This window comes from Pipra filicauda, unplaced genomic scaffold (genome assembly GCF_003945595.2).
Source record: "Pipra filicauda isolate LSUMZ 115617 unplaced genomic scaffold, ASM394559v2 scaffold399_size640512_pilon, whole genome shotgun sequence".
In the NCBI taxonomy this organism is placed as follows: Eukaryota; Metazoa; Chordata; class Aves; order Passeriformes; family Pipridae; genus Pipra; species Pipra filicauda.
Genome location: NW_024104530.1, coordinates 64746 through 90703, shown reverse-complemented (window position 1 = coordinate 90703; position 25958 = coordinate 64746). Strand labels below are relative to the sequence as shown.

The window sequence follows — 25958 nt, the reverse complement described above, 5'->3', positions numbered from 1 at the left end:
AGAAAGGCACTGGCAAACATCCCCTACACAAATATTACACTAGGGGAATGTTTTAGTAAGAAGATGGTTGAATCAAGCAGAAATACTCTAAAGACTTCACAGTCACTGCACAGCTTTTAAATGTCTATTTCTAGGTGAATTATGTAATGTAGACATTGAAGTAAATTGCAACTTCAAGCCCACAGTGATGAGATTCACAAAAAAGTTAGATTATCTGCTGTTTGATCCCTGCTCATTATGGATATAATATATAGCAGATGTTTCTCAAACTATTAAAAAAATCACACATCCCTGAAAACTGCCAGCACATCATACTGCATTTCCTGAATCCCCCATAAGACTTATTTCTAGATGTTCTATTTTTATTGCATCAATTGAAATTCAAAAGAACACGGGCAGTGACCATAAAAACAACTTCAAGGTGATAAGGTTACTTAAGGCAAGCTTCAGAGTATATTTTTCACCTCACCATATACAGAGAGCTCAATCCTTTCCAATTGAAAAGACTTGATATATGAAAAGAATTTGGAAGTTTGGCTTTGTTCATATTTGAAAGAAGAAGTAAGACTGTTCTTATAATAACCTTAACCAACATGATAAATAGTAAAAAAAGCTTTTGAGTGAGCTGTAATACTTACAGAGGAAATCATTACCTTAGATTACTTCAATAGGTCTTTTTCTACTCTTAACTGTCAACTTTTAGAAACTTTTATACAAGTTATTACAAGTGACCTCTTTTTCTTTCATTTTAAAACTAATGTCAAGAGTATCTCAACTGAACATACTGAACATATTTTTTGCCTTAGGTAAAAATAAATTATTTTTTACTGCCACACATAAGCTTTTTAGATGTACTTCCAAAACAAAAAAAGAGCTTTTATCAAAACAGAGAAATAACAGTTCTCATTAACTCTTGCATGTGCAAAAGAACCACAGCACCAAAAATCTTAGCAAGTGCCTACCATGCAGAGATCTTACACTCTGAAAGTGTCAGTTATTTAAGAAGAAATGTAATGATCACAGCATTAGCTCTAACACCATGTCACAGGCAAGAGAGGGCTGTAAGTGTTCCAAGGTCACAGCATTGCTTATGGAAAGAATTTTAATGGATTTCTAGACATAATAATAATAATGAAATCTAAAATAAAGTTTTAAAACCAGTGACTTCTGTTGTAAAACCAACCAATAATCAACTGCCTTTAAGAAACACTTCACAGATGCACCTTTAAGTTATATCAGTATTTTGAAACTTTATAGTTTTCTTTCACCCTTGGTATTCTGCACAAAGAAATGGAGAATAACAGTTTTCCAAGGCTTAAAAGAAGCCCCATCTAGTCTTACAGAGTGAACAAAAAAGCATCCTATTAAGTCTGGGAAGATCTCCAATACAAGTCCTATGTAGCTGGATCTCACAAGTGAACATGCTTGATAATGGGGGTGGGGGGAAGGTGGTGATCTCTATTTTAAATCCAATAGTCAGGAAAAACATTAGACTGCTACTATCCCACATGTATTGGAAGCAATGACAAACAAAAGGTTTCCTCAATAATCAAGATGCAGAATCTCCTCTGACTTGGAGCCACCAAATAGCATCAAATTTAAAAAAAAAAAAAAAAAAAAAAGTTGATCCTAAATAATTAATAAATTCATTTCCTTAGTTAAAATTAACTTGCATTTTACCCAAGATAAGCACTTGAACAGTCCTGTGAACTTCTGAAGGATCATTTATATTCTCAAAGTGAATATGCTCAAAATATTCTGCTGAACTGCTGTTTACTTCAATAGACCCCTGTGGTTGCATCATATTCCCTTTACATAATTTTCAGCAATTCTTAATTGAGCATTTAGGAGGAGCAGAGAAAACTACTTTATTCAGTTAAGACTAGTATCTGGAGTTTCATGCTACTTGTAAAACAGGGAAAAAATCTGACCTGTCAAATTACTGTTTATGCATTATTTTCTAAACTATTTGCTTTTGGCTAGAAGCTCCTTCAAATAGCCAAACTTAAATTGTTGAAAAAAGGACTGACAAGTACGATCAGAAATAAACATAAAATAGAAAAAGCTAAAGCTAAAGTCAACAATCTAAAAGTCACACACAGAAGCAGGTTATCTGTCATTGCTGGAAAGGGTTTCCTTTTCTTGCTAAGCTTCATAATTCTTATATTTAGAATTCATACTCGGATAAAGTTTTACAGTAATATGAACAGAATTAAAATATATACTTATTATTCTAGTAATCCTAGTAAAGTATTTTCAAGAACAGTTTGACAGCAGTTTGGATCATACTTATCAAATTGCCATATTCAAAACATTAATGCAGACAGGTATGTATTTCTAAGTACTTTAATTAAATCCCCAAAACAGCTTGTCTTTTAAATTCGCATTTTTATTCTCATTATTTTTTCCAGCTTATCCTGAAATTTTCCACTACAGTGTCCTTATTCTACATATAAAAATGAGGCCCTACTGACAGACTGATCTGAGACAAGGAACTGCTTCAAAATCAGTGACATTACATTAAAGGTCTGACCTAAACTGACAAAAACAAAAAAACTGTCTCAAAGGCTAAGAGAGTTAAGGTAAAAGTTTAGAGATACTTCCCATTCAATACACTGCAATTTTAGTACTTATACAACACTACATTTTCACCAAAGTCTGAGCTCATCCACACTTCAGTACATCCTCAAAGACTTACGAAAACCTTGAAAGTGTATCTTATTTTAAAAAAAAAAGTAATCATGGGAAAGAAGTACAATTGCTGGAATACATTATTCTGGTTTATATGAAACTGTTTTAGAACCTGTCTCTGTTAAAAGTGTCTCTTTCCATTTGTTTAAAGTACCAATTATAATAAACCAATTTGTGCACCCTCAGGTACTTGCTTTGCTCAAAGTTCTCGTTTTAAAGGAAAATGTTCATTTTTAAAGTTCTCAGTATTTTTCATTTTTCATCTGAACTGTACAACATCTGTGTGCATTTACTTAATGTTAAAATAAATTAGTTGATCAAAAGCAGAATACAGCAGGACAGGAGGTATTCTGGTCAAAAGAAAAAGACCAAGGTACTAATCCAGTTATTCTTCCAGCCTCATTCTGGAGCTCTTTGCAAAAAAACCCCAAGACCTCGTGGTTTTTCAAAAATATAGGAATTTCAGTATTTAACTCACAAGCAGTTATTTTTATTTATGCAGTCAAATATGTTTCATTGTTTGTGTGCCTATCAATCTGCTTAAATCCTAGTCATAATAGCAACTAAACATTTCAATCACACATGGTACAGAGCACATTCTCCTGAAATCTACATGAAAAAGATTAGTGCTGCCATCCAATCACGACTAAACTTTTCTCCACCACAGAAATCGGCAAACACTGTAAACCACAGATCTAAACAATTTACCCCAAACAAGTAAGAACAAGCACTAAGAAAACACTGCTTGCTTTAATTGACCTCCTCCAACCCCCAAGCCATCAGGAATTATTCTAAACTAATACAACTAGTCAAATTTGCATTATACCGGTTTTGGATACTATACTGATGTTACCTGTCATTAATGATCCAGTTCAGACACAGATTGAGAGAATTAAGGTTTTTGCATCTTTTTACTATTTCCATCACCGTTTCATTGTCCAGTTCTGTGATATGACGCAGGTCCAAGCTTGACAGATTTCTCAGCTGTGGAGACAAATACGACAGAAAGAAACAATCTGAAATTCATTGACATAAATAACCATTGTAAAAAACTGCCAAACTTCTGGGAATCAAGCCCAATATGTGCAAGCTAGCCAAGAAAGATATGATTACTATATTTTTCACACAAAGCGAACATATCAGAGGTATTCACAGAATCAAACTTTAGCAACCTTGGAATTCAAGCACTAAGTTACTACATGAAATCCAGAAACTCTCTCTCATGGTCCAATACACCTATAATAAGGGCCTAGGCTTTCCTCTTCTTACATATATGGAGTGTAAGATACCAAGGTAAAATATCAATCCATTTAACTGTAAGAAAAACAAGGCACGGAAGGAAGGGAACAGCACATTTGTGCTTAGATTTAAATGCATGATATCAATGACCCCAGAGTATAAGGCTTTCAAACTAAGTAAATATTACAAACTCCCTGGAAAATCCAGTATTTATACTGTAGTCTCACCTGCACAGTTATCAATAATAGCTTGGATATTCTGAACAACAAAAGTTGGGAGTGACAGCACAATGAGATTAAGATTTATGCACTGATTAATCTGATTTATTACTACTTAAATCTTTCTAATGTCCTTCAAAAGGAAACCCTCTTACTACTTTTATGAGCTACGGGTGCAAAGAGGAAAATTTTTACAGATTTCTGCAGTATCAGTTTAGTCATAATAACCTCCAAGTGCTGTTTGCTTTTCAAGCTGTCTGAAATAATCTCTATTATACTCTGGAAAAATAATTGCATTAAGCAATATTGACAGTTTAATTAAATTTACCTTCCCTGTGAGAGAGAAAAAATAATCCTCATCAGTGATTTAAGTCACTGAGGATTTGATTAGGTAAAGGCATACAACTGAGATCATATAATTGGTCCACTTCAGTAGCTAATTATTAAGTCAATGTATTTGGGGCAGGTGGAAGGCTGGGGGGAGAAAAAAGGAAAAGGAAAAAGAGAGGACTTGTAGGTAGCCTTCTATGGAAACTGATATCTTGCCGTTTTGTTCCAGAAGTTTTTAATATTCTGCAAACTAAAGCTGAAGATAAACTACACAGCATTTCCAAAAATTCTGCAGAACAAGCATAAAATTAAGGACTCTGACCTCTAAGTCTCCAGGGCATTTCTACAGAAAGTAGGACAATAATATTTCTATCATTAGGATGCTATCACAGGTATACTGTGGAGGTGCTTGCTGTAGTCCCATTGAAATTCTGAAAATCTTGTTGGCCTGTTAGGGAGCAGAGCACATAGTGTTTGATACTGTGTTTGTAAAATACACACTTGTTACAAGCTATGCCTCTCTGCATTTCATATATGCTGCTCCAGCACAAACTTTAAAGGCCTGACCTTATATATGCCAAAAAAAGGCTCACAACCAATCTGTCATTTTTTCCTGCATAAATTACAAGAAGGCAAAGCTTACAGCAACTTTAGTTTTCCTCATGTTCTTACCACTATTCATATTAGATATTTCAGCCTTTAGACTATGTTGGCAATAATGTGGCCTATGTCTATGACATAGAAAATACACCTGCTGGACAACTCAACAATGAACATGTTCTATGACAGTAAACACATATTTACCAGGAGACCTCAAAGACAAGTAGAAAATCTTCTCACTTACGTTTTTTTCACAAGACTATTCTTATGAGCAGGTGACAATACTGGTGATTCTCTTGTCATTATTATTACTTACAGAGTAAAACCCATAAATTTACATTAAAGAATCAATGCAAGGAGATAGGTCAGTGCTTCTTCAAAAAGTGCCTAAATAACATGGGTTCAAATTAGATAAGAGGCACCAGTATATTATCTGCCTCAGTGATTCAACGATGAATGCAGCACTTGTGATTTCCAGGGAAGAAAACTTTTGCACTCCATGGGTAGACTCAAAACCTAAACTGAATTCCTACTGACCAAATTAACAGGGTTTTCAAAGTAGATTTTATTCTTTACCACCACAGGAGAATGACCATCCCCTCATTGCTTCTTTCCTTCATGCCAATAATAGTCCACCATTATATTAAATATACAGTAGCTCAACCATCACTTGTCTTTTTTTACTGTCACACTCCTTCATTTTAAACCTGGCAACTGACCTACTTGGTAGGTTAATTTTTCTTTTCATCAGGTACAACATACTCAATCCAGAAAACCTTACTGTCTTTGAAGAGACTGCTTCAGATTGATACATACACAAGTATAATTTGGTCTATACAAGCCCCTATTGGCATTTCATATGTTTGAATGACTTTCAAGACCTGGAAAACATTCCCTTCATCACATGAATTTGAATCAGTTGAATATGACAGGTGAAAAGAATACCTCTTGCCTACTTAAGTCAGAGGTATCTACATCTTCTTACCAGTCAGAGAATAGTTATAAATGTGTATGTAACCATTCTTCATTTAAAATGAAAGACAGATACCTTAATGACAAATTTCCTATACTTTATCGAAAAAGTAATTTTAAGGGATTAATGCTACAATGCTGCAATCACTACTATTATTAAAATGCTACAAGAGAAAAATACATAAATTTTATATTCTACCTCTAACACAGCTAAAAGTAGTATGATATTAAAAAGAAAAAATTAAAAATCAAACTTCTCTGGATTGGAGAAGTTGGACAGTTGGACAACAGTTGGACAATTGGACAGTTCAGATGTTTGAATCTTCAGTGCATTCTTGAGATTAAAATAGCACACCTTCATATAGAAATTTTTTTTACAGAACGAGGATACTCTGTGACTTAAATACTCAACCTTAGGCCACTAGGATGCATAAAGTTTCTCCTTTTTTTTTATCAAAACCAATTTTGTTCATGCAGCAATACCATTTTACTGAGCATTTTCAGGGCCACTCTTCTACAGGTATTCACACTTTTCTTCAACTCCTAATTTTATAGCTCTGCAAAGAATGTTCAGCATGAGCAGAATTTAAACTTTGAACTCAGCTCCATCCGGCAAAATGTTTTAACTGAACAAGCAATATTTAATGCGACAATAAAACACAGCATGCAAATAGTAGAGAGGGCTTAAAATATGAAACAAAAAATAACAAAATAGAAAGCAAGAACATCTAAACTAATTTTGTGTGATGCATATAAACACATTCTTGCTGAAATTACTGATTATTGACTCAGTGTTAAAAATGTGTGGGTCTAAAACTGAAGGAGTCTAAGTACATGAATGAGATAGGAAGGGAGCACAAGCTGGTTCCCTCCTCTTAGTCCTACTAACAGGAAATTAATAGAGCAGTAGGTAAAGTCTCCGTGAGGAGACTGCCAGTTAAAATGTACTGAGAGTGAATTGCTCCACTGGAAATGACAGATGCAGAAGAACCACTTAAATCACCAAATGGTTTTAGACAAAGAAGTTTGAAAAACAGAGCTTTTTAATTTTTATATATTTTAAATACAAATGTAAAGTTAAATACTATTTTAAAGATATTACTCTTTACTTTTGGATCTCAAATATTTTAAAATATAGTACAATCCTTTTCGTTCAATACTTTTGTTGGTTCAATTAAGTTAAATTTTATGCCCATTGATATATTTAAAGATTCAGAAGCTATCATAATATTTGTGTGCTTGAATGTTACAGAACTCCTAAGATTTCTATCTTGACTACTGGAACTTATAATATTAAAATATGTGCCATGATTTAGATGATAAAAAATTACTATTACCATTGTGATCAAAGGTAATTTTTCAGTGTGGGTGTATCAACTCCTGTGAATTTTTAGCTGTTACTGTTTAGGGGATTACTAATATAATGGGTATTCACTTTTTTCCCCCCTGCATGATTCCACAATTCCTGTAGAGATATGCAACCTTAAAAATCATAGAATAGGATGGAATCATGGAATCATTTAGGTTGGAAAAGAACTTTAAACCCAAGTCCAAATGAAACCTGAAACTGCCAAGGCCACCACTAAACAATTAACGGAATTTTAATTAACCTTAATTTTCTTGACACTTTCTGTGTATACATGCCTTCAGGGAATAAATTGCTCTCTGACTCAAGCCCCCCAAAGTAAATGCATGATCAGAGAAAATTAAAAACAGCAATTCGAAAACAAACTGTAAACCAAATTATTTTTATTATTGTGTCAACAGAATCTATAAACTACTTTTTAAAAAGCCACATTACTGAAGAGCTGCTGTAATTGAACTATAAGATCGAGATATACTGTGATCCTGAAAAAGTAATCATATGTAAAGAACTGGACAATGATTGAATTGTTACAGAGGAGACTATTTTCCCATAGATTTAGTGTTCTGCATATTTAGTGTTCTGCAAATTTTAATTTCATTTCATAAGTATTGCACAACATTGAGGACCCACTGCTTAAGTAAGAAATACACAATCAAAACCTGTGTTATAATCACTGAAGTTTAATTTGCATCACTTACAAAAAACAAAACAGAAAGTTTGTTTTGAAAAGTGTAGGTATTTCTAAAAAAAAAAAAAGATTGAAATAAATCATATTCCATCTTGTGATATACAGTTCATTATACAAACTGACTAAAAAACTGTTTCCTCTTGACCCAGACAAAGAACAGCAATCATGTCCATAGGTAAAAGCTTGATGATATTAAGATCAGAGGGTATGCTGAAATATAAGGAGCATAAAGCAGAACACTTTGTGTCAAAACAAATCAGTTACTAGAAGGAGACCATACAGTACCCCAGTTTAGACAAGGCTATTGCAAAATCAGTCCTGTCATGTGTAGATTATCATTATATATCTGTCAAGCTGGTAATGTGTGCACTGAATGAGCACTAAGTATTTCCTCCATAAATTTGAATTTTGATTGACTTCATATTGGCCACCAGCTCAGAAACAAGTATCACTAAGTTGGATCGGACATGACTCTCGAGTAACAACTATGAGATGAAGAAAGATTAAAGATCACATTACTCCAAAAATAGTTCTTAGATAAAGTGTCTTCATGCATTGGTGATTAGCAGAGTAAGTTAGGAATTTTTTTCTCTTGAAATTCTGTACAAGGATTCATACACACTTAGATGTTTGTAATAAACTTTACCAGACAGTCTGTCAGAAGCACATGGTGTAGAAGCACAGACAGAGTTATACTGCTACACAGCAATTACTCTTGCATACATATCAGAAACCAAAGGAAGAACCCAAAGAAGTGGCTTCATAATAAAATTATATCTAGATGTCAAGGTTTGCTGATGCCAGCTGTTAAAATTCTATTACAAGTGCAACAGTTAAACTGCTGAGAAGCAATTACCACAGCAGGGGAGGAAAATACCACCAGATTTGGGGTCAGAGATATAAAATAAAAAATCACCACTTCTTTAGTTAGAATAGAGATTTCTTATTCCCACTCAGTTAATGAATAAAAATTATCCATCTGGTTGTTCTGTTTTCAACACAATCACCTAACATGCAGAGGTACTTTTCACATTCGCGCAGCTCTTCACACTTAAAGGAGAAGTGAAGTAAAAATTAACCAGGAATATGCTCCTGAGAGACAAGGATGTGAGGAGGGAAGGAAGAGAGTAAACAAGAAAAAAAAATCATACAGGGAAAACTAAGCAAATAATAAAACAAGCGAGAAAAAAGATAAAACAAGAAAGCAGTGGGTAGGGATGTGCTGAAAATAGAAGACAAACTAGAACACTACATGCAGTAGATGTTTTTCCCTCCTTCAGAGAAATAAAGTTGACAAATGCTGGACTAATTTTTCTGATGTCATAGTACAAATCATTCAGATCTTCTGTGACAATGTTTCACACATTAGAGCTACAAAGACAAATGAAACATTCAGGTCATCAGAACAAACCACTGGTTTCAACTGTGAGTCTAACTGTGAACTGCATATACACATACACACACTCCTCCTCCCCCTTTCTTCCTGGGTATGCACATGCAAGTGCCTCTCATCTTACCCAGTAATTATTATTTCTTTTGGGTGCATTTCTTGTATCTAATAACAACTTCAAGAAAAAAAGGCACCGATGTGGTGACATGGTCTTGCTCAAAAAGAAAATTTTTTGGACTGTCATTGGGTTCAGTAGAAAAATAATGAAAATAAACCCTGAATGTTTCTTCTTTTTCTAAAATATACAACATTTTCACTACCATTCCCTACAATTAGCTATTAAAAAAGCTCTGCAGTGCAGCAGCACTGTAATTTAGAATTTTCAAGTGCTAGTATTTTTAAAGACAGCTAACATTACTGGGGGGAAAATACAGTCATAATAAACCACTCCATTTTTATACATGCATCAGCCTCAAAGCACTTTCACAAGCAAAGCCATTGCTGTTATCTCCAGCTTGCACACAGGAAGCAGGACAGAAAGGAACTGGCTCAGCACAGCCTTACGGGACACACTTGTAGGCCATACAAAACAAAGAACAGATTCCACACTGTCTAGGAACATGGGACTGGAATTATTACTGAACAGTTACGAAGTATAAGTTAAGTACTCAACACAAAGCTAACCACATGAAATACATGATGGTTAGAACAAAAAATGATGTCATCAACAGATAAATTCTGGAAAAGACAGATGCAGCAGTTAAAGATCATGTTACTGTTTCCTACAGGCCCTACTAAAAAGCCTGTCCCCATCTTTATTATAAGTCCCTTTTAAGTAGAAAGATTGCAAGAAGGTTCTCTTGAACCTTTTCTTGTCCAGATTAAACAGTCCCTAACTTTCAGTGTTATCACATCCCTGCCTTTGCAGTATTCATAGCCTACAGAAAGTTGTACAGATACAGCTTGAGGGAAGGAAACTGGAATCCCCACATCTCAAGTCCCAGTGTGCACCAATTACTTAGAAAGTAATTACATTCCAAGAGTATAACCGGCCTCCTAAATATTTACTAAAGGACTACATTCAACAGTGTCACTCCCACGTAAATCAGGATTTCTAATACTTTATTATTATTAAACATAAGAAAAGGAAAAATACATGTTAATAAGAAAAATAAAGATCTTTACTTTTATCTAATAAATGGGATTATAAAGTCACTTTGTTGAAAGCTAAGACATCTATTAAATACTCAATAAATCTAGGCCAGAATAATCCAGTAACCAAAGCATGTAGCTGAAAAGTGATCTGTGTGGAAATTTCCAATAAAGCTACTACATAAGACTACACACCCTGTCTTATGTTAAATTATATTTCTAAGAAATATAATATAGCATAAACCTTATATTTATGCTGTATATATAAATATAACCTACAGTTATACACAGATACTTTTCATATGACATGAAAATAATAGTATAATTTCTTTCTCCCACTAATATATACCCCTTTTACACATCACTTCAGTCCACAGAGTCCTTTCCCAATGGTGTCCTTTGAGGTCCTATAACTTTACCATGCAAATTAATTTCTCTGCTTTATTTCTTTTTGGATATGTTCCAAAATGTTTTCAATTGTTCTGTATCTTCAGCTACTAAGAAGCCCTAAAATGATAAAAGTATTTTACAGACATATTGAATGCTTCTGTATAACAATAGGACAGCTGCACAGCTGCATCAAAAAACCTTTATTTTCTTCAGGCATATTCTGTTTTTCATTTAATATATTCTCTACTTGGCACCTCAAGATCTCTTCAACCATTTTTATGTTTGCATGATCCCTAAATTTACTTTCACTTACAAATTTTAATTAGTATGGTGTTTGTCCACCTCATCCAAGGCATCCATTTTACTGAACAGTTCCGTTATTTTCTGCAGATTCACTCATGTTAGCTCTCACAGACATAATTCGTCTTATGTGTATAAGTCAAACTATCTATGTTAAAATATGAAGATGAATATATACATACAATGTATGTACACTGCTGTCCAAATCTCTTGCAATTAGAATTTTGCACTTTGATTATGGAATTCTGTTTTGTTTGCAATGGAATCTGTTGTAATTAGGCATTTTACTTCTGAGAAAATGTATAACACTTTGATTATATTTTTGATACAGTGTTTTTACACAGTGAAATCTGAATGTGACTGCTCAAATAAGTCAAAGTTCATTTACTGCGTCATGTTTCTATCCATGTCAATGTTATAAATCATACAAATAAACTTATCCTGACTGATACGTATGACTTGGCTACAGTTAAACACACTAAGGACTAGCTAAAAGTAGTTATGATACTCACGTTGGTAAGGTGAATGACTCCTTTTGATGTAACAGAGCAACCCATGAAACCAACATACTGCAGCTCTGGACAATGTTCAGCAAAAGCTTTCACTGACTGATCTGTCACCTGCAGAACAGATAAACAGGTAACAGTTAAATAGGTGATATAAGCACATACTTTACACAGTTTAAGCAATTTCTAATTGCAAGCTGCTCATTAATACTTTTATTATTATTACCACTGCTTTTATTTATGTCAAGTGTTTTAGAGAAAACATTGTATATGCATAGGAATGGATATACGTGCATGAAAATCACGAAGAAAGATTTTTGGCAGAAGGGAATCATCTTCCTAGAGGAGGAAAAGAAGCACAAGACAAGAGAAAATGGATGGCCACAAAGTCAAGTATTATTGTCATCCTGTTTAAGTGCAAACAACCCAAGAGACCATTCTATCCACTATTCTCATAAACTACATACAAACATGCAAATACTAATGAATTTGTTATTGCCATCCTTACACTCATGCTATACCCATCATTGACTATGAAGAACTTGAATTGTGTGCTATCTTAAGTTTACATTCCTTTTTTTAGCATTTTTGCTAAACTTAAGCGAGTGATGATTTTAACTTAAAGGTAATATTACATCTGTTTCTCACATCAGGCTTGGTAATCTCACAGTAATATACCACTTTGCAAGTTATCAGTTGAATGGAGATGTTACCCAGTTTATTATTGAGATTTTGTTTATTTATACAATTACTTGTTATTTATGACTGTCTGTGAAATTTAATAATATAAATTAAATATAAACCACAATCCATTGTATAAATGTAGTGCTTTGTAAGTAGACTAAATATTCAAAAGGACAACATATTGTGAATTTTGGAAAGAATGTAATATTGGCATGGTTACACTTAAGACACCTTAACCGAAAAGCAAAACAAGTTTAGAAATACCTAGTCCAAAACTGAGCCTCAGGTGAATACACAGAGGAACATTATTCCTGCTGTGCTGTGGATCACCATTAGCCACAGAACCAACTGGCCCAACAAGCCACTTGACTGCATACTGGCAGCATCTGTTGACCTTGGTGAGGACTCTGGCAAAACAAATTTTGAAAAGGCAGCCTGGAGATATGGGTTTACAGATAAAACACCACATTAGAGCTGTATTGGTTTGGGGTTACTGAATATTGTTATAGACCTAGTGCAGTTTTCTCAGAGCAAAAACTTCTCACTGAGCAAAGATTCTCATTGTGGTATATCTGCCAAATAAAGCACAAGCCTTCTAGGACTGTGTATTTAGAACCCAATTAAAATGAGAACAGGTCAAAATGAAGGGGTTAGGGGTCAGCTAAACAGATTCAATCACAAATTGGGTACTGATTATGTGGTATCTGCACAGTCCCAGGTCCCAGGTCCGCCTACTTGAACAAAAACAAACCAGTGTATTTCAAAATTTCTTTGATTTTATCTAACACAATCATTCATTTTTGGTTTTGCACATTCCTCTAAACTGAGGACAGCCACACAAACTATTTAGGTCTTTTAAGATACTGATTGTCAAAAGCCTTTGACAAATACTATCACAAGTCAAAGACTTACATATTTGCACTATTTAGCATGCTCTCAGAACCAAACCAGGTGGAAAAGAAAGTTTATCTCCTCTCTAGAAGATAAACTAAACCCTCTGATTCAGCTAATGATCTAAGAGAAGGACCCTGTTACAATCTTAACCTACACTCTCTACAGAAGATTAAAGTGTGGCTCTCTGTTGCAGACAAGTTTGCCCTAGCTAGCAAGAAAATGTAGCAATGGAAAATCAATACCACAAATGTCTAATACAACAAATTCATTAGAGAGCTTCCAACTTTTACATACAAGCAATTTCTTACTTATAGCTAACATTCAGGTGCATAAAGACATTGAAAAAATAACATTTTGAATGCAAATAATAAAATAAGTATGTCTTAAAATCTCTTCATACTATGGAATTTTCTGTACTCTAAACAAAATCTGTGGAAAAATAATTTTGATAAGAATTAGTAACAGTAGATTATGACAATATATATTAAATAGTTTACAGATTAGCAGCGAACCTTTTCAGTGCTTGTTAGGTATGCACTATCTATTTAATCAGACAAAAGATCCTTCATTACCTCTGTATGCCATGCAAGCCTCATGATTTTCCAAGCAAAAGCAGTGTGACACTACCTAAATATGCTTTAAAATTACTGTAGTAGAAATCACCACTTTAAACACTCATTTTGCTACCGAAAACAACAATTTGTTCTTAAATCTTGACTTATGAACAAAATAGCAGTGTTGCTGTCTTTAAGCCCAGTTCACTAACAGATCCTGTCCATTGCCGTCAGACAACAAAACTCCACTACCTGCAGAAGCTGACCTCAACTTTTATTGGGAAACACTGTAGAAATTTTCTCAATCAACATTGTAACCTCCTGTCAGCATTCTTTACTACACCAGTATCTAGGAATACATCACTTCTTTTTTGGACCCTATGTCATCTATAGCAATTGATTTTTTAATCACATGATTCCCAGCCAGACAGCCTGTAATGAAGGCCACTTGATAGTCTGCTTGGTTAGCCACTTTTAACATGACTGCACTGTCCTATAATTGTAGTAGTTGGAAAGGAATATATATATATTTCTATATATATACACATGTACACACACACACTTGCTATTTCACTACAATGGCTTCTCATAAGACAAATATGAGACACTATGGACAGAAATATCAGATCAAAATACCTGTAATCCAAATGAAGGTTAAAAACTAAAATTTATATTAGGTCTTTCTGTTCTTTTTGCAGAGGTTGGGAAAAGTAAGAATATGTAGTCATTTGGAATTCATTTATAAATGTAAGTGTAGCATTATAGTCTAGTAAAATTGTCTAGTCTTCAGTTAGACTAACTGAAGATGGATAACTGAATCCTACCTGTCCTTATTTATATAAGGCTCAAAAACATAACAATACAAAGTTTGCATGCGGAAGCATCTCTTTTTTTTCCCATATGATCTATTTGTATCAAGGAGAAAAAAATTAGGAAAGTTTCTGCCAGACCTGAAAGGGTGATTAGATATTGGAATGGGCTGCCTAGGGGAGTGGTGGAGTCACCAACCCCGGAGTGGTGGAGTCACTGTCCCTGAAGGTACTTAAGGGAAGATGGTGTGGCAGTTGGTGTCATTGTCTAGTTGTCAGCATGGCGATGTTTTGTCAAAGACTGGACTCCGTGATTTCAGAGGTCTTTTCCAACCTAACTGATTCTGTGATTCGGTGAACCAGAAGCAACAAAGTTTAACTTCAAACTCAAGAAAGTTTCTAAGACTGAAAACAACTATTTTTCTGCTTAACTAGTCTGTTTCCTATTTCATCATCTGCATTGTCTAGCATAGATGGTTTACACACAGACTTGAACTTTCATATTTAAACTCAAACATGCAAGCCAGGTCACTATTCCTACCATCAGTAGGAGCCAGAAATCGTATCCCTCTTATTGTATGAATGTGTTTGACACACCCAAGAGATGGTCTATTCTGCAGAATTATAGAAAAATAAGTGACTGAGGAAAAAAATGCATGGAAAATTAGCAGTGATGTGCATGCAATGATTATGCATTTTAACACTTCCTCATATAATGCAGTATGTAATTGTACGTTACATTTTCTTCTTCACTACTCAGAAGATAGAACAGGTGCATTAAACATATTATAAATATGGCTTCTGTAAACTAACAAATTTTTAAACAACTGTATCCTGGTGTACTGTACAAGCAAATTAGACTAGCATAATCTAAAGCCAGATTACCACAGAAAATATACTGCAGTTCTACAGAAATGACCCTTGGTCAACAAAGACACAGAAATTCACACACAATTCTTTTACAGATGCCAGTAGTGTTCTTCCAAGAATCTTTAGTAATTGGATTGTCTAGTTGACCTTCATTGACTTTCATTCATCCTGTCTTGCTTCATCTTAGTCTTGCTTTGAAAAAGTAATGTAGGATGATGAGGACAGATTTATAAGTTATGCACTAAAGCATTGTGAATGGGAAATACACTGGTCTGGAACTAATGGCACAGATTTTGCTCCTATCAAAAAGATCTATGATAAGTGAGATATGGTTTAATAATTTTCATCTATTGCAGCCTATTATATATGAATTCCAATTCTGCATTGTTTTACAGGAATTCAATATTTTGTCTCCTCTGAATTAGATTCTATAAGTATTAGTTTATTTTACATTCTATTCAATAAATGAAAGTGCAAAAAAAGGAAAAAGCAGAGATGATAATTCAAGAAGAAAGTCTGAGGTACAACAATACAAGCACAACAATACAAAATTCCAATTAAAAAGCCTCACAATTAATAAAAACTCACAGAAGCTCAAACAGAAACAGCTGAAAAAGAGATAGGAATATAAATAGCAACTGGCACAGAATGAATACCGTGTTCTCTAATTTGAACAAGTGCACTGCACTCTAAGTAGATCTTAATATGCAATTTTTCCATGCAATATACATAAATAAAAGTTCGAAAAATATGTAAAATATTCCTCAGAACAATACATTCTGCTAGAATAAAGTATGTTCTCATGTAAGTAGAGAGTCAGTCTACCATGAATGTAACATGCAATTATTCACTGCAAAGTCAACACTAAGGGTAGAAGAAACCCCTTTTCTCCCAATTACTTACTCCATAAATCTTTATCTGTCTTGGTCAGACACCAGCTTAAGAAAACCTTTTTTTGGGCAGAACTGGAAGAAGGGAAGAGCTGAGGAGGGCTTACTAAAATTCAGTTTTATGTTTGAAAAGAGGTATATTTACAGAAAGTTCATCTGCTAATTCAGTCCTAGAATTTCTTGCCCCACTTGTGCTTTATAATCTGCTGCAGATTAAGGCCCAGAAATCTGCCCTTGCATGAAGCACATGGCTACACTCTCCAACATGTGTTTAATGCATCACATACTCAATATGCATTTTCCCTCACCTGTGTTCCCTGGAATTCTTGCATGCCATAGCCTCCCATAAAGTGCAGTTAGGCTAAACTCAGGCAGTTTTCATTTAACTGCTTTTTAGCAAGACTTCTGAAACTAAATTCACAAGGATTTAATACATACGAAAAACAAAACATGGAGTCAAGATTGCTCATACACAGAAATATCTATCTACTATAAAACAAGCAGTCAGGCTACCACTGTTCTATCAGCAACAAAAACATTATCATTCAATAAGAGTTTTTTAAAAATCATAGTAATAATTTTTAATGAAAATGCTTGACTACAGGTGTGTGCTTACACAGGTTTTCCCTGCTTAGCTTAAAATTTGCCTTGCTACCCCTACGATAAAATGATCAGATGATCCCTCTGCCACACAGGGAAAGATGACATTGTCTCTCTTTTGACTAACACTTTTAAAATTACTTCTTAACAGAGGGTCAAACAAAGATCACAATATTAGATTAGAATACTATTACATTTTACACTATTAAACTAGAATACATACTTAAAAACATACCTTCCTAGTCCAATGAGTAAGAAATTGTGAGTAAACTGTGTTACAATTTAACTATATTTAGATTCAAACACAAATTCAATTTCATTTTTAAATTAATTTCCGAAAGAGTCTGCAATACTCGAAGTATTTACTTACAGATTTAAACCTACGGTTCCATCAAACACACCAAGGCCATTCATTAGCATCTGTTCCTAACCTTATTCTAATAATATAATTTATTAGGAATATATTGTATTATTAGATTGACCAGGAATACAAAACCAACTAATTTTTAATTACTTGGGAATTCAGCACAAACATATCTTACAAACACACTCAAATAAAGATTGCTCATATATAAATACAGGACTCTTGCTCTACCTCCCCCAGAAAACAAAAGGCAGAAAAGGTGAAAAATGAAGTTTATGTTTAAAAGATTAATTTCAAACTTTAACTGGAACAGACTTTTCCTATTCAATAAGAGTGATACATTGCTTGCTTTCCACAAGTATCAACTTAAATTATATTTGTCATAAAGCTGTGACAAAGTAATTATTATTGGCAAAGATGCATTTAATTCATGACCCCATATTACAATTACAGAACACTGACAAAAATAAGGCACGGATAATCTGTCATCATACTAAGTTCTAAGGACGCCCAAATTTCATTAGTGAACAGTGCAAGGCAAAGCTCATCTCAACTAACTGCCATTGGACAAACAATATATTTCTTCACATTCAGTTAGTGTAACCATTTGATTAATCAGAACGGAAATTCAACAACTGCCAGCTTTAATGTGCAGTAGTACTACTGATTTCTATGAGCACCCAAAAGAAAAATATAAATATTTCTATTCCTTCGCCTTTGAAGGAAACATTCTAACTGAAAAGGAAATTATCTCCCCACTTTTTAATATATAGTTTTAAAGTTTTGGTTAGATCTTCAATTTTTTCACAATCTTGGTTTAAACGCTTTGAATGGTTTCTTTTCATTATAAAAAAATCTTTATACAAAACAAATGTGCAGTCTTTCATACAACAAAACACTGCTGCTTACCAATGCCTGTAAAATGTGTTTCATTATTAACTGAAAGGGATGAATTAATTAACCAACATAAGTGACTTTTTACAAACAAAGAAAATGAAAATTCTACAGTATTTTAAGATCAACTTTTTTATTTCAGAAACCTGTTTCTAGAAATGTATCTCACCATTTAAGCTGAAATGTAAATGTGAAATACTGAAGCAGAGCCTGTATTATAAAGGTAAACCTTTCAATAAGAGCCATTTAATCAGAATCAACAATTCACAGCACAAAAAACCAAAACAATAATTAAAGCATGGACTCAGAAGAGGCTCTTCACAACACTGTGCTACCCCAGCCTCACTTCTGAGAGGAAGAAAAGAGGGAAGAGGACTGAATTGATATCCTTTCCTTCACCCTTATGCATCAGTTTGGGAGTTAGAACCACTATCTGCCCATGATACAAGAGGGAAAGATAAACAAGAGTGTATCGACATTATGGTAACATCAACGACTTTAAAATACCATAAGTATGAAAACAACCCTAACAATTTTGCAGTATGCTCAGTTCAGTACCCAAGGGAATAATAATTTGATCAGGTACCCTCTTAGAATGCACGTGAATTTACACAGTTTCTCCCTCACCTTTAAGAGGACTAAATAACTGGCTATAAAGAACAGTGTTCCTGTTTTACCTTGATAGTACTGAAACCCTATGCAAAGTCTTCCTAATTACTCAAACATAATTGTTAAGATACAGAACTCTAAGTACCTGAGTTAAAGGCAGTACAAAGTATTCCTTCCATTTCTGTGTCACTGAGTATCGGTGCTTAATCTTATTCTCTTTTTGTTAATGATGACAGAGTCCACAAAAGATGAGTTGTTCTTCCTATTTTGATCTATTTTATCTTCCAAATTAATTAATACTAAACAAAACAACACACTTGGAACATATTTAGTTTGGAATAATAAATATCTATAGACATCCACTATCTTTGAACTGGTTTAAATATTTGGGTTAGAAAACAAATCTCAGTTCTCAATATAAATTATCTGATTCCCAATATCTTACAATTTTATAAAGTACAGTTTACGTGCACTTATACTGAACAACACTATCAGCTCACCCTAATTTATTTTTTGCAAAATGCAAATAAAATTGTAAAAACAATTCTTCAGCTTATAAAATACTGCCCTCCCACCAAAAGTCAAAATTTATTATTAAAATGCATTTACTCTGGACTGGCAAAATACTGCTTTTGAAAGAAAACATCTTTCACCAAGCAGCATGTATACATAACCTGATAGTCATCAAAATGTCAGGAAAATTAAAAGAAAAAATTAAAATAAAAAGGAGAGTACTATTGTATTATAAATTTTGTAATGAGAGCCACACATCAGGAATACTGTATATCCTCTAAACGCTATAAGAAAACTAAGTGTTTCTCAGCATATTTTTTTTAAGCAGAAGAATGCATAATAATTTCTAAAAATTAAAAATATTATCCTGACCCTCTTTTCTTATTTGTAATACTGAATCAAAAAGACTAATGTGTCCATATGCAAAGATATACATATCAAGTATTTTCATTTAGTATCATTGTGAATACAGAGGAAGAAAAAAAATTCTATGTGACTGTAAAACAGGTCCATAGTTTACTGGTCTAAACACTTAAAATTTGCTCCTAATGTAAGAAGTATATGAATCAAATATTCACTCTCTGTGGGACAGAAGATGACTTTGTATTATTTTCACTTTTAATGCCCCCAGAGCTATATGAGTATATTTCCTATTCTGTATTATGAGTAGAAAAAACAACACAAAGCCCTAGTTTATTCGACAGTTTTATTGTTCACGGGAAGAGATCTCATTTCCATTTAAAATCTTTTTTAAAGAAATTAACTTTTATTTTCCCTTCATGTGTGCAATTTGATCTTATATATTCCCATTAAATTCATATACTCTGGTACATTTATCTGTTTACCACAACTTCAAGGCTTTTAAAGGGGCTGGAAGATGATTTTACAGTACACATTCACATAACAACTGCTTTGTGCTCATACTGTTTCCCCTCTAAAACAGCTCCAGAAGAGCAAGGTTAATGTTCAGAAATACTGGAGGTCTTTGACATACAAACTATTAAACACTGTTAAGTCTACTTCCTTTTGCTTTACCCCAAGAATATCGTCATTTTCACACATAAAAGCATTGTTTCATTTTCTCATTAATCTGATTACCTTGTGAAGGCCTTCCAGATACTCAAATAAACTCTTTAATTTCTTTGGTCAAGAATCTGACAAATCCATGTCCCTTTCATTAAAAACACCACCACAACCGTAAAAAACCTTCTGTTGTCGCATCTCTCTCATGGACAAAACTAATCTATCATTGCCTTAATGTTTTTATTTCAGGTAAACAATTTAAATACCAACTTAGACAACACTCTTACTGCTATCATACAATACCAACTCAGAACCAATTTTTTCTGAGATTTTCACACATTAAAAGCTTTTGTACATTAACAAAAATATAGTCACTCCATCACAAAAGGACACTTGGTTGGTTATTTTAAAATAATGTGAGCATTTTCTCTTATAAAATTATGACACTTTGAACATTCAGTAGAACTAGAAAATTACACAATTCCTGTTCAAGTCTCATGGATATCACATAAACGAGTGTGGAACTCCTCACACTTTAATGAGTGTGGAAACTCCTGTAGCAGTTGAAGATGTAGCATAATGTATACACATAATAAACGTATGGTGACATAGACACAATACAATCTATACCATAAACCCCAGTGAAGGTATCTTAGCAATACCATCTGTTCTTCAAGCAACTACACTTTCTTCAGGTTTCATACTGGCAATACATAAATCTACACAACAGAAATACAGTATGACATTGTTGTGGTTTGAGACTTCCAAAATCCAATTCCCGAGTCCAAGTCCCCCTCCCACATCTCAACCCAGTGTGAGATGGGTTTTTCAGACACAACACAAGACTCAGTATGGGGGGGGAAGGGAATTATATAACAATCACTATATAAATAAATATCATAATACAGTACATACATAATCTTAACTATCTCTCCTATGATAAATCAGTATTTACTGATCAATCTCTTCTCCCTCCAATAAAAGTCCACTAGGGAAAAGGAAAGATCCTTTCCAGTCTCAGGGCAGCGGTGTCTCTCTTCTTCCATGCAGCAGCTGTAGCTGGATCATTGTAGCTGGATCTCTTTCTAATACACACAAGGGGGCTCCTCTCCCCCTCTCGGCCCTTGGACTCCAAACAAAGGTCTCGCCTGTGGACTGCCAGCAGGGACAAAACTCGCTTCACCACGGGCATATCACGAAGTGCAGGGGCATCTTCGTGAAAGTCCCTTCCTCGGGGGATTTACCTCTGACTCAGAACGTCTCGGGCAGCTTTCAGTTGAAAGTCTTTGCCTCAAAAGTTCTACCAGAGCTCCTGTGCTCTGTCTCAGCTGCCAGCTTGGCGGCAGCAGCCGCAGGGGAGGAGGGAGGGCCAAGGTCACCCCCTCCGTATTCCGTCTGGCCATCCCAGTCCAGCTCCGGGACATTTTTGAGCTTCTTAGCTCCTCTCTCCGATGCTGCATGTTGCATTTTAGGACTTCCATCCAGTAGGAGTCCACCACCCCTCCTCTCTAGGAGGGGTTTACCAAGGGTTTTGGGGGGTCTGGTTCAGTTCTTACCCCAAAACTCTGTGTAGAGCTTAGTCCTGCTCTGTCTCTCTCTTCATTAGACATCTCTGTGTCTTCTTGCTTGGCTGCAAGACACCTCTGCTGCTTTTCTTATCTCTTGGCTTTCAGACATAGTCTCTCCATTCACCGCTGTCTCTGCCGCCGTTCCTGCTGCTGCTCACAGTGGAGAAACTTCCCCCAGTTCTTAGCTACAGATACCTGGCCCAGTCTAACACTGTTCCAAGTTTCTGCAGCCCCTCCCAGCTGGGGCTGGGGGAACCTAGCCCCCAACGGGGCTCCAGGTCCCTCTTTCTCTCTCCTCGTGGTCTCAGAACATGGTCACTCTCTTCTCCAACAGCAGCCTCATCCTTCTTTTCCGGTCTGGTTGTGATATGTTTCTATTTTGCAGGAGCACTGATTGGCTCAACCCCAAGGGACACCACCCCTTTGGGGGTTACCATTTTTCAACTCCAGGGGAAAAACTTTTTTCCCCCACCGCACATCATGAAGCTGATACTGTCAGCTGTTGTATTTACCTAACGCTGACACCAGCAAACGTCTTAAGATTGCTACTGCAGACACTGAAAGTTGGCACAAATACCAAAAACCTTTCTTGCAACCCAGCTTCTAGATATTTCCATCCTATGGCATTTCATACACAGAATTTACAGATTCATCTCCTCCTTCTCTGTCACAAGCATAGAAAACCAAAAATTTCCTCCAGTATCTTCCAGTATAGGTCACGGGTGCAAAATTTTGTCTGCCCAATCCACCAATACAAATATCATACAGGGAACTGTTTGGTTCTGATTATAGGGACTCTAGTTGAAGCCATATGTTACAAATGATGGGATACACAACTTAAGGTGGAGGAAAAAGTCTAAAGTCTTAAGCAAATTACACTCTTCAACATGAAGCACAGGCTTCTTTAATTGGTAACAAGTCTCCCATGACACACAGGAGATCGAAGAAGAACTAAAATGAGATAATTTCCTATATATTGTAGTAAATACAAGTTAACATAAAGACAGAACAACTATGACTCAACTGCATAGGTAAAAGAAAGTAATTTCATAATTAAAGTGTTTTTTCTATACTTCAATGACTTGACTACACAAGGAGAAAACGGAGAAGGTATTTTAGGAAAAAATACTAAGTTACTCTATGCAATACCTAAAAAACAGCATTCTACAGCTAAGCTCACAAAACAAAAATACCAGACATTTAATGGACATTACCATTCACAAGAGCTTCTTAAAATAGTTATACCTTGCTCTAAAAACATATTAGCCTTCCTGGGTAACACACTTACTATGCAATATAAGCCCTTATTTTTAAAACAAATAAGACAATAAAACACAGAATGTCACTCAAATTTCAGATACAAATGAGGTCACTGGCTGAAGTTATTTCAATGCATCTCAAGGGAGGACAGAGAATTTAGAAAATGTAACCAGCCTTGCAGATTTCCTTTTTGTAAGGCGTTAAAATCACATTCTGCCTATGAGAAGCCCTTCTAAAAAGAAAAAAAAATTATACGTGCAGGAAAATAACGTTTCTTGTAATACAGGTTAATGGGCATGGTATTCTATCTATCTCAATTACTGGCTAACAGACAAGTTATTAGGTATTCAGTAGTCATGTTTATTCATCCTGCTTTGAGTACTAGAAGTCTTCAAGTTTCATTAATGGAAAATCTATAATATTCCATTCTATTCTAGCTTACAAAAACCAGTTAAAGCCAGAATCCAAATCCTAACTGGAGGAGACATTTTTTCAAGCATCTGAAATAAGAATCACAAGTTTAGATGCACTTGGGAAATGTAGCATGAGGTCACAATCAGTGACACCAAGACACATCTCACAGAAGTCAAAATGGTTTCAGTTTGATTTATAAATGATCTTCACACAACAGAACTCCCACTATGAGGAAATACTCGACAATAAGAAGCAATATGGAGGGGGTTTTTTCTTCACAATTTTTTTCCCTAGTGAACTGCATTCAATACTACTAATTTTAATTTAAAATAAATCACTATTATGTTAGACTGATCAAGAAGTACAGCAACTGACATATTCTATCAACCTGATGCAGAAAGAGATTTAAGGCATGAACGAATCAAAAACTTGAAATGTATCAGACATGATGAAGAGACTAATAGAAAGAGGACCTCATTTAATATAGTTCTTTCTGTTTTGCACCTGTGTGAAATATATCAGCTTACATACTTTCTGATCCACTCAGCACTGCAGTCAGTGGACGTATGGGTTACTCAGCACACGACACTGGTGTGACAGTCTGGACATCACGATTCTCTTCACAGCAGCTTTGTAGTCTTGTCCCTACATTCACAAATTGGTACAGAGTTCTCTGCGAAATTTTATGGTAAGAAGAAAACATGCTATACCCTGTGAGAGTTATTACATGAACGGTACCGGCCTACAACGAAAAGTTGCAGGAAAATTAGTCATTAAAATGGTAATCTTCAGCATTCACTACTGTGATTGACTACTTCATTACAATCACAGTTTGATATCAGCAGTAACTGGAAGGAGCAACCTCCAAACACACCAACAACAATAAAAAAATTATTAATGCTGAGAAACAGAGCTTTAATATGCATATACACAAGAACTCAGACCCAAATAACACCCTTTGGTTCAAAAAAAGAAAATTGATGTTGCATAGGATACATATACACATTCTTGCATATACTTCAGTGGAAATCCAATTTATAGATTTTAGCAAACAATCATCTCTAGGCAAGGGAAAAAAAACAACTCTTAAGTGGAAGTTCTGCAGAGTCTATGCTTCATTCCTTATACATCTTCCTTTGTTCAGCTGCAAACGGTGCACTATTATATCTTGTGATAAAAAATTGAAAATGTTAAAGTAGAAACTGAGCTGTAATTTTTTTAACACTTCCACAAAAACACGTACAAAAAATACAACTTTTGCTTTGTCCTAATCACAATAGCAAGGAAAATCAATTACCTCCAAAAAGCACTAAAGAAAAGTGTTTATAGCTTGTAGCAAGATAATCTACCCAAACTCCTCATAACAAACATTTCTATAAGTTGTTTGGGTTTTATTTAAACAGACCTTTCCAACAAGTACTCTGTCAGAACAAAAACATGGGGATTTTTTTGTTCTGCTTTATTTGTTCTCATAATATTTAAAGCAGTCTTCATTTTTTCTTTTCTGAAAGCTGGGTGAGCAAGGAAGTTATTGGTGTTATTTGTTAAGAATATTATGCTTACAGTAATCTACATGGTCAGTATAATTGACATCACTAATTTTGATCTATTAGAGTTAAGTCTGAAGATTCTGATGGATGCAGATGTCAAAAAAACCCTGAGAACATGCAGCAATAAGCACAAATAAAATTTAGTCAGGGAGGACTTAAACATATTAATAGCCATTTGCCTTTTTGTCATGTAGATTAAACAATTTTAAAATTCCAAGGCCAAATACTAACATAGGAAGACATATCATCTCATAAGGGTCCTCACTAACATAGAAGAAAGCAAAGGAGTGGGAATCTACAGCAGCAAGAGATACACATGGATACAGAAACTAGAAATTCATGTTTCTCTCTGTCATCATATTAAGGCAGAACTTGAAACTGGCCTAGAAAATTATGGCTGACACATTAGCAATGGTATTAGAAGCAAGTAGGTGATGATTATGTAAATGTGATCATGAATTAGATTTGATTTTTAATTCTTGCACATTGTCTAAAGGCACACCTGCTCAGACTATGTCAGTCTATCACTGCATACATGCACTTAAGAAAAGCATCTTGCTGATGAGAAATCCAAGTGGGACTGCTGTATTAGTTATGATTAGCAGGCTACAATCCTGATT

At 34.7% G+C, this 25958-nt stretch overlaps 1 protein-coding gene across 1 annotated transcript in view; it reads right to left on the bottom strand.

The window, feature by feature from the left end:
- Nucleotides 1-25958, bottom strand: part of FBXL17 (F-box and leucine rich repeat protein 17) — a gene marked incomplete at its 5' end in the record, with an annotated part of 274284 nt that overhangs the window by 185022 nt on the left and 63304 nt on the right. The window contains 2 exons of the mRNA XM_039385142.1: nucleotides 3545-3675; nucleotides 11849-11956. Of these exons, the coding sequence (XP_039241076.1) occupies nucleotides 3545-3675; nucleotides 11849-11956 (239 nt within the window). The remainder of the gene's footprint in view (nucleotides 1-3544; nucleotides 3676-11848; nucleotides 11957-25958) is intronic.